Source organism: Monopterus albus, unplaced genomic scaffold, assembly GCF_001952655.1.
Source record: "Monopterus albus unplaced genomic scaffold, M_albus_1.0 scaffold260.1, whole genome shotgun sequence".
In the NCBI taxonomy this organism is placed as follows: Eukaryota; Metazoa; Chordata; class Actinopteri; order Synbranchiformes; family Synbranchidae; genus Monopterus; species Monopterus albus.
Window position 1 is genome coordinate 1258989 of NW_018128140.1, and position 10666 is coordinate 1269654.

At 44.3% G+C, this 10666-nt stretch overlaps 1 protein-coding gene across 1 annotated transcript in view; it reads right to left on the reverse strand.

Annotated features, from left to right (window-relative positions):
* npr1a (natriuretic peptide receptor 1a) overlaps positions 1-10666 on the reverse strand; it is a 40210-nt gene that overhangs the window by 23387 nt on the left and 6157 nt on the right. Inside the window, 5 exon segments of the mRNA XM_020621444.1 lie at positions 2120-2276; positions 2923-3036; positions 4175-4365; positions 9927-10402; positions 10404-10649. Of these exon segments, the coding sequence (XP_020477100.1) occupies positions 2120-2276; positions 2923-3036; positions 4175-4365; positions 9927-10402; positions 10404-10649 (1184 nt within the window).

The window sequence follows — 10666 nt, forward strand, 5'->3', positions numbered from 1 at the left end:
AAATCAAAAGTGACATTTTAACCACATTTCCAGAACATGTTCAAAATCAACAGCTGGTTCCATCCTCTCCTGTGAAGCTTACATCTGACTGAAACTCTGATAATAAACACATCAGCTCTCTATCACTAACACATGCTGATGACAGATGAGAGGACAAACAACCACCCAGCACCCAGGAAAGCCTTATCAGGGCTCCAGAGCAGCGTCAGTTCTCCTCTGTTGCAGGAAGAAACATCCTCCTTCCAAACCAGATCCCCTCACTTTGTCCAACCTACTGTGTCATCCTCATGAAGCCATTCAGTGACCTAGAGCTGCAGCCATGAGTCAGTTCACTGGTAGAAAATTAACCAGCAGCTATTTAGAAGCAACAGTCACCGACATATTCTGGTTCCACCTTCTTTAATGTGAGGTGCTTTAATGCTTTTCTTTGTCAGACATGACATTGCTTGCTATTGTGTCTGAACATGCGCTGTTAGTGTTCAGTGGTTGTTTTAACATTTATGTGGTCGTGAACCTTCTTCCTGAGATAAATTTCTCTGACAGATGAGCGATGACTTCCTGGACTGAAATCAGTACTGAAGTCCAGCTTCACGCCCACTAAGGGAGCATCTCAGATTTGTCCAGGACTCCTCAGTCTGTATAGATTCAACAGACTCCCCGGTCAAGGATAAAAACTGTCTGATTTAAACCAGCAGAGCAGAAGTGAACACTGTAATTTCAGAACATTTATGTCAGACAAATCTGCCCAGACCCTGAGGATGAAAACTGAGCTGTGAAATCTTCAGGTCTGATTATATTACTAAAGCTGTAAGAGTCAAACAAAGCTAGTGTACCAGTAACATTGTTATTAATGTCAACATTCACTCAGGTGATTCAAACATCCTGGTCAGGTCAGAGCCCCACACCCCTGACCGCTTTGTGTTTTTATTCTATACCCACATGCAGCAGCTTTCACTTGGCGCCAGTCTGAGGCCAGTTAGCAGCTAATGCTAACGTTGCCTCAGGGGCACTGTGGCTCTTGGTCTCTGGACTTAAAAGTCAGACCAAGTAAAACATGTTGAGAGGGACTCCTGTGAACCACTGACTATGTTTATCTGAAATCTGTCTCTCGACAATAAAATAATACAATTAATCAGCTGAGACATGAAGTTGATTTGTTTCCAGTGAGAAACCAACTTCTCTCCTTCAGCTCCACCAATCAATCACTCACTATTAATTAATGAACCTTGACCAACCAATCAGGGGCCTCTGTGCTCTGTGAGGTCCCCATGGGAATGGGAGGCTGGCGGTTTGTTGTTTTTTTACACACACACATTCTCATGGCTGCAGTGGGTGTGTCAACGGGGAGTCAGCGTGTTAGCGTAGTGCTACAGTGTAAATATGCAGCAGCTGGCTGTGACACTGGGAACACTGGGAACATGAAGGCTGGACTCCTGGGATCAAACCACCAACCAGGATGGGAAAACCACATTGATCACACGAATTGGATGCTCAGCCCCAAAATCATGAAAACAATTCTCACAGTGAGACAGGATTTACTGTTAAAGGACTAGTTCAACAGTTTTTCTCTCATGTCAGCACGGAGCTGGACGAGGTTAGCTTAGCTTATGGAGACTTATGGGGGTGCAAGTATTTCCTGTTGCACTCAGCACTACTAGATTTCCTGTCTTGATTCTGTGTTTTAAACAACTAATGACAGGCAGCAACACTGAAGCTCTGCAGAAAAGCAGGAAGGAAGTATACTTCCTGTCCATGTGCCCTTCTTCACAGTGACTTTAGGTGAATCCAAATTCCCTTATTTCCTCGTTCCGTGATCCATGGTCCTCAATCGAGTGCGTTTACCTGCAGTGTAACTGTACACACCTGTGTGTAGGACTCAGTAGTACTTATCATACTCTTTAAATACTTTGTTTTGTCGCAACACCATCAGACTCTGTGTTTTTACTGTAGCCGCCAGCAAGATTTTTCTGTTCTTTGTGGTTTTGTGATGAATAATATGATTTTTAATCCAGACTTTTCTCATCCATCTCTGTGGTCTGGTTGGCCAACAACTGAGCTGAACCTTCCCGTGTGAAATGTTTCCAGACACGTGCAAGACATCACAAGCAGCTATCCTCACCTGGGAAGGTTCTATTCCACATCCTCCTGGTCACCACATCCTGTCTAGGCCTCTGGACATGTCCTAGTCCCGGTCCTCTCTGCTCACTCAGAGTCTCATTCAGAGCCTGAGCATACAGCATCACCCCGTCGTGGAAACCTCCAGCGATCAGGTTGTACTGAAAGAGAGAGGTAGGATTCATGTCAGTCTGAGCTGAGAGCAGTGAACAGACAGAGCAGAGTTTATGTTGCTCTGTAAAATTTTCTTTACTGTTAGTAAATCCCTACTTAAAACTGCCAACTTAAACTTACTCTGGCTTTTGATTAGAATGTTTAGCACCTATTATTTATTATGTATTATACATTTATGTCTTTGTATTTATATTTAAATATTGTATTATATCTAATTATATTTAATTATTGTATTATATCTAATATACTCTAGCAAACAAGCATAGCTTTCACAACTAGGCATCTCAGAAACCGCCCCTTCTCTCCAGAAAGAACCTGGCAGCATGACCTGGATGGACATGGGGTGGACCTTTCCCACCTGGTTTCTGAATGCTGGTTTACTTTTGGGAAACAGTGATCACATAGTGAAATTTGTCATGTTTGTAATAGAAGGTGGTGAGGTCCACACAATTGTTTCTGTAGCCCCTGATGAATAAGAATATATAAGTGAAGGAGGGTGTACTTTCTTTCTACCATGACTGTAGTTTAAATTCTGAACTAGACCTGCAAGCAGTTATGCATGGGTAGGTCAAGAAGTCTCAGGTGTCATACTAATAATAAATAACAACAGTGGCACACAGAGTGCCTTGGTACCAGAGAGTCTTCAATGGTGAAGTTGAACATTTTCTTTGCGTCTCTCTTAAGACCTTCAACAAACTGAAGATATTCTGGATTCTGAGGCTCCAGGTAGGTCAACACCTTCACACTCTGAAAACAAACAGACAGATTATACAGTTTGCTGATAAATGACAAACAAATCAAGCAGTCTGTTCACCTTGTTTCAGTATACAAACTGTCTTTATCCAATAAAAGGAAAAACAAAACCCCAGTTTAAAGACCACAGTAAGTACAGTTACTTTAATTCTGCCCATTAAACTGTCAGCAGCAGCCATTTGCAGAGATTTGTCAGATCTTCCAAAGTTTCATGGTCACACCTCAGACATTAACCCTGTCGCTAATTATCAAGAAGTGTTTGGTATCTCTGTGATTTGGAGAGGAAAATGAGGTTTGAGATGGATCAGGGTGATGGCAGAGGGCCTAAACTCTGTCTTGACTGAGTTTTTTACTTATTTAAAATTTTGAATCTCCCACCTGGAGAGCAAGAGGTGTTGAAACTGTGCCCAAAGTGACGTCACATTCAAAGGTGAAATAGGAGGTTGGAGGATAAGCCGCCCATGTAGCATTGTAGGGAGCTACATGAACATAGCTGTGCTAAAGCTAAGCTAGCTGCCTCAGGCTACATTTGAAGAAGTGACTGTTACTCTGTTGGGAAACTTAAGCTGCAGCCATTAGCGAGGTAAAGATTGGCCAAAGGAGCACTTGCATTGTTCAGGTCCTATTCTGATTGTCTGGCGGTAAAGATGAGTCACTCCATAGGCCACTCTAATGCACAAAGCACCAACAGCTCTGTTTGAGTCTGCTGATGTTACTTTGTGTTTTTGGTGGGTGGTAAAGAACTGTTTCGCCTCCCACACGTTGAATCCGCACTGAATCTGTGGTCACACTGATTGTTTGACCAGATCTGACTCTGGACCGTCAGTTCACGCAAACAGCCAGTGCATCAAATAAGCATGTTTTGTTGTTGTTGTTGTTGTCGTCTCTGTATGTTTGTGAAGATTCGGTTGTTGTTGTTGTTGTTGTTGTCGTCGCTGTATGTTTGTGAAGATTCGAGATAAGAACAAATTTTATGCTCAGGTTTCAACAGTTCAGCAGTTTCAACTTTTGTGGATCACTTCAGTCCTATTTGTGGATCTGGATCTGGTCTTTTTGCAAATCGTCAGATCTTAAATTTAAATGAAGTTTCTTTACAGTTTTTAAACTCAAACTGAGAAAACAGAGCACTCACTCTGAAGGCATGGCGGGCAGCATAGTCATTGTGGTCTCCTCTGTACCATGGTCTGACAGGACCTTGTCCCCTCAGACCCTCAGCAAACAGATCAATGAAGAAGAAGACATACTCCTCCAACTCTACCCCCTCCTTCCAGAACTGGACCATCAGAGTCCTCAAAATGTCCCAGGAACAGCACAGGTACACCACTGAAGAAGAAGAAGAAGAATGTGAAAGAGAAGATGAAAACATTCTTTGCCCTGCAAGATGAACAGAAGGAGGAGAGGGTGAAAGAGGAGCAAGAAAGCAAGGCAGGACTGAAATGGGAGGTTTGAGCCTCTGTGGTGGTTTTACTGGCTCTGTGATACTGTTAACGGTTTCTTCAGACAGAGGCTCAGGTGTCATATAAACCTGTTTTTTGTAGACCAGGTCTAGCTCGGTGCTCGAAGCCTAACAGCTTCACCTCAGAGGGAGTTCGTTAACACACATTGTGGTGTGGACGTCAGATTCACATCCTTCACATGTGAAGCAGCATCTCACCTGTGACCCACTCACATACTGAACATTTCATGTAAACCCATTTCTGACGTAAATGTTTGATACAGTATTTCTTTTGTTTTGCTTTCAAGGAAATTAAATATAAAACTGGGATGACTCAGAGTTAAAACATCCTCCCATGCTCTCCCAGAATAGGTACACCTCCCTTCAGCAAAAAGAAAATATACATAATCCTCCTCTTTACTTCTTTCCTTTCTGTTATGAGACCAAAAATAAATTACATAAGAAATGAAAGGCCCTCCCCTGCTCTCCCATGCAAGTATTGCTACGCTGATCTCTCATCAGAAACACACCTCCCCTTCTTCTGGCCTCCCTGCCCCTCCCACAACACTATCACACAGTCCCTAATAAAGTGGATGCTGAGTGTTTCACAAGTGAAAACAAGCACTTAAACATTTTTTCCTGCAGTTTCTGAGTTTTAATGGAGCCAGATGAACGTAATTTAGATACACACATGCTGGTCTTTCTGTCTCTGTGAGGATACTCACTGACATAGAGCATTTCCTTGCCAAACATTGACCACTGGCATCTAGCCCCAGCAGAAGTTACCGATCAGCTTGATTCTAGAAATATGAAGACAAAAACTTGATAGCTGACTCCAACCTGAGTGTCACCAGTTGCATCAAGGCCATAACTAAATCGGCTGTTTATCATCTCAAACAAGCAGCACAGACTCAGAGGCCTCATGTCCAGAACAAGATCTGGAGGAACTCATTCAGGGCTTCGTCTCCAGCAGGCTGGACTACTGTAATGGCCTTTTGTCCAGACTTCCCAGAAAGACTGTTAGACAGCCTCAGCTCAGACGCTGCTGCCAGAGGCTTAACCAGAACCGGGAGAACAGTTCTGGCTGGCTGCCAGTTGCCTGCAGAATCAATTTTAAAGTGCTGCTGCTAGTTCATAAATCACTCAGTGGTATCACGGGGCTAAACACACGTCTGATCTGAGTGAAGAATCCAAACCCAGCAGGGCTCTGAGATCCTTAGGAAGCAGTCAGTTGGTCGAACCTCGGGTCAGAACCAAACAAGTGAAGCTGCTTTTAGCTACGATGCTGCCCACAGGTGGAAGCAGCTTCCCGATGACCTTCAATGGGCCCTGACTCGGCCACCTTCAAGTCTCAGCTGAAAACTCTGCTGTTTCCCTGTGCCTCTGTTTGACTGGTTTCTCTGCTGATAAAACAGTGCATAATGGCTGGATTTCTGTTTCAGACCTTTTATTTTGTCTGTTTGTTCTTATATTAATTTTATATACAGTATATCATCTCACTTTAACAATGTTTTATCTTAACTTTGTCTTAACTAATCTCGTTCTGGTTTTAATGCTTGTTATTTTTAATGGATACTGATTTTCTTTGCCTCTGTGTTTGAAATGTGCTGTATAAATAAAGTTGCCTTGCCCTGACCTGACCCTAAAACCAGGTCTGAACCCTCAAACAACCCTCTGAGGGTGTGAGGACTGGACAACGTGCTCACAGTGCAGAAATGTCCTCACAGCAACAGCTGTACAGGCACACACACTTAATGAGTCTCCCTCCAGCACCGCCACCAGCAACAGATGGTCTCAGTTAGTGTGTGTGTGTGTGTGTGTGTGTGTCTATGTACATGAGTGTGTGTGATTTAATCTCGCTATCTCTCTGTCACGTTCACCATGATGTCACCACACGGAGAGTGTGTATTTAGTCGTGCTAACATCGATATAAAAGTGTCCGGTACACTTACTTAATGAACGTGTATTAGAAAACATCTGGTTCTTTAGTAGAAAGCTGAGGCCACAGGCCTGTGCACGTATGACCCCACAAGGCATCTGAGCAAAGCAGTCTCGTGTTCCCGTGTTACATCAGAGACCACTGTTTAAAGGGAGCGTGTTCATGCTGACATGTAACATCTGTGTTTGAGGCCTCTTTAAAGTCAAACGTGCCTCCAGGTTCTCATGTCGCACACTGTGAAACATCATCCAGCACTTTCATTTTTACACTGCAATGAAGGATTGTGTTGAATTAGGTCTGCAAACATTTAAAACACTGACTCTAGTATGATATGGCTTCAATGGCTGCAAATTTCCTGTGTCTGATAAAAACCGATTCTTCAGAGTGAGACAATATGCATCAAAAACAAACCTGGAAGTCGGACTGTCGCCGATTTCACTTTATATGTTCAGCTGATTTATCTTGTTTTCTGGTGTTCAGTGAACTCAGTTTTACACTGTCAAAACAACTGTGGGCTAAATTTTCAACCTGACTTCAGTGACCTCACATTTTTGAGGTGGCAGGGGAACTTTGAAAAGTGAACCAGCTTGAAACTATTTACTGTGTGAACGAGATGTTTTGGGGCTCGTCACCTCATGCTCATAGTCATTATGATGGGCATTTAAAAGGTCGAGCGACAGATTAATGGGGAAGTGATCAGCAGTAATCGCAGCTCTACATCTAACAGAGCTGTAGTCACTATTTTTACACTGGTGTCATGTTTCTTGTAAAGTCACCCTCTGAGAAAACAGACGTCAGTGGCTCAGACTGGTTTTAACCAGCTGACACTGAAACCATCACAGTGCTGATTACTGATCCTTACTGCTGACCTCCACCTGGTTAAAGCAGACTGAACGGAGTGTAACACTAGTGTGTTACCAGGTCAGACATTGTAACGAAAGCACTGGGTGCACGACAGCCTGAATAACAAAGAGAAGTGAACACAAAGTAAAGACCCGACCCAGTGGACGGTGAAAGGACTGATTTATTTCTTCCTCTCTGCAACAGAATCCTGTTCCTGATTATTTACAGGTGTGTGCAACACACACATTTGGTCTTCTACTCTTGAGAGAACCCTTAGTGGCATAAAGCATTTCTTAGTCTCTAGTCCTAATCAAACCAAAACCTGATTCCAAACTGATCCTATCGTTCTGTGGCGTGGACCTCCATTGTTGTCCATCAGCTATTAGCCCCCCCCCCCCCGCGTGAGCCACACCGCTGCACTGGGCGACAGGTTTCCTCCTCAGGAAAAACGGGACACCGCCTGCTTCCAGCAAACGGTTCCAACAAGTTGTTCTGTGCAGTGAGGAGCTGGTGGAGCAGTGTTCATTTTGATAAGCTAGTGTTAAGCTAGTTGGCGGTGGTGTGTCTATGTCACTGTGCTATGTATCTTCACCACTTACTAACAGCATCGACTGAAACTGAGCGGGTCATGTTAAAGCTATCAGCAGCTAGTTTTACTGAAATTACTGCAGCACAGGTAAGAGAGGAGACATCAGAGGAGATGGTCTGTGTGACCACTGAACCGGTTGAGGCAGAGCCAGGAGGATTTTCCCTCTAAAAACCCACCTTTTTAGACAGGCCTTTGGTGCCTAACCCGTTCCTGTCTTAACCCTCTTTTAACTTGTTGTTTTACGCTGTTTGTGTCGTGATATGGAAGATTTTTACTCCTTCTGTTTTTAAAATTTGTTTTATTTTGTTAAGCTCTTCTTGCTTTAGTACTGTTTTTTATTAACGTATACATGTTCTGTTGTGAAGCACTCTGTGCTCTTTTAGAGTTGTAAAGTGCTATATAAATAAACTTTTATTATTATTATTATTCTCTGCTTACCTGGCCACTGAGAGACATAAATGAGGAAATGGTACACGTTGCCTATGTTATAGAGCTGATGCAGAAGCATAAATCAGCCTTAAACAGAGCAGAGACCAGAAACCCTGTCTTCAAACTCTGCACAGTGACACTCTTCTCAGCCTGTGGAGCTGGTTTGGTGGAGACACATGGCCTGCCGTGTTTGATGAGGAGGAAACCTGCCCCCCAGTGTGGCGGTGTGGCTCACTGGCCGTGGGTTAATGGCTGGTGGACAACAGTGGAGCGATGAACCAGGGTCTGGACTCACACACACGATGGTGCGAACATCACGTTCACTGGTGCTGCTGGTCTCTGGATGGGGATGGTGGAGACTCACACAGACACACTGAATCACCGTCTGCGTCCTTTAAAACCAAGTCTGAACCCTGAAATAGCACAAAGTGAGAGCCCGCAGGAATGTCCACACTCCTACCACCTTAAGCTGAACCCGGTCCTCACAAAGACATGTATCAGAGCACAGACAGCATAGCTATCAACCACTGAAGCAAAAAAATCAAATAATTAAGGATTAATCACTTAAAGACGTGAAAGCAGTTCAAGCATCTGTGCTCAGCTTTTACCTCAGACCTCCTGGGAAATCTACAACTGAAAGCAAGGAAGGAAGGAAGGAGGAAACAAAAACAGAAAGGAAAAGGAAGAATGGAATCCAATGATTAAAAAGTCAAATAAGAGTGTAAGCAACTAAAATCAACCGAGGTATCTGATCTCTCAGATTTGTAGGACCACTGAGGGAGAGAAAGAAACGAAGGAGGAAGGGGATGAAATAAAAAGGAGAAACAGAAGACAGTAAAACTGAAACCTAAAGCAGTTGAAGTGTGTGACCTTGACAGTGTTGTTAAAGGAAAGAAGATAATGGGGGAAAGATGGAGGAATGAGGGAAGGAAAGAAAAAGACGACACGGAAACTAAAATAAAGTGAAAGTAGTGCAAGTGTCTGACCTCAGCCATCTCAGCCAGAGTCTTGGATTTCTGGATGATCTACTGCCAAAGGAAAAGAAGTTAAAGAGCCCATAGCACGGTGAATTATCATCTTAGACGTGACCTAAAGCTAAAAAAATGAGGTGTACATATGTTCTAGTACTTCTGTGTGTTGTCCACTTTCAACACAACACCGGCAACAGGAGTTGTGCGCGTCCACGAACTGTCCTCGTTTTTAGGAAGAGGCTCTCTGGTTTTATCATTCTGAAACAGTTACAGACTGTTTGGAGTTATGAGGGGCGTTAAGCTGACCAGGAGGTACCAAAGATTAAACACTAAATGGCTGGAAATGAGCAAAACAAGCAGCCATGGGCACTTTAAAGAACAGAGGATAAATGAGGGAAGGAGAGTAGGAAGGTGAGTCAAGTAAAACCAGGCAGTGAAAGCAGTTAAAGTTTAAACGTAAATTTTCTCTCAGATCTCGTGGAACATGAAACAAAGGGAAAAGGGAGGAGGGAAGAAAAGAAAATGAAGAGTCAGTAAAACAGAAGGTGAACGCAGTTGAGGTGCCTAACGTTGTCTTTCTTTGTAAAGCACTGACTACTGAAAGGAAAGAAGACAGAGCAAAGGAAAGACAAAGAAGGATATCAAAAGAAATCAGCAAAAGCAGTTGAAGTGTCTGACCTCGGCCGTTCTCTCGGATGTCCTGGACCACCGACTTGTAGTTGATGTTCTCGGCCTCGATGACATAGTCTCGGATGGTGATGTTGTTGTTTTCTAGCAGTTCAAAGAGCCCCTCCACAGCAAAGTAGCACGGACGGTCGTCATTGGCGTCCTTGTTGTCGCTGAAGATGAGCATGGCGTGGCGCCGCCAGCCAAATGTCTCCTGGATCCTGACACCAAACTCACCCAGCTTCTTGTGTGTTGGACCTGTGTTAGTGACTGCCGCATAGTGCTTGAATCCAATGGCACGAGCACCAGCTGTTATCATTGGAACCTCCCAGTGGGTGGTGAAACGGGCAACAGGAGAAGAGGAGTAGTCACAGCCAGGCCCGATGAAAGCCCATGGGTCCTGGGACAGTTTCAGATCAACGGCGACCAGTGGTGCCATAGAGTCTGAACAGAAGCCGGCGCGGTTCTCGGAGCTGCCATGAATGTTTCATGCCTGGCAGCAGCCAGGGGTTTGAGTTTACCTGCCGCACTGCCTGGTGCAGTGCTGGCGCCACACGAGGCCATGCCCACGCATAGTCTGTGTTAGTGAGAGGCAAGATGGCTGCCAGAGTCACCTCCTGAAGGTCCTCTGTGGTGTTATCAGCAGAAAGAGAGGACACAGATGATTGGACAAGGAGGAGGAGGACGACGACGGAGGGCCAGGTCCAACTGGACGGCATTGTGAGGAGGATCAGCCTGTCAGACAAGTTGTA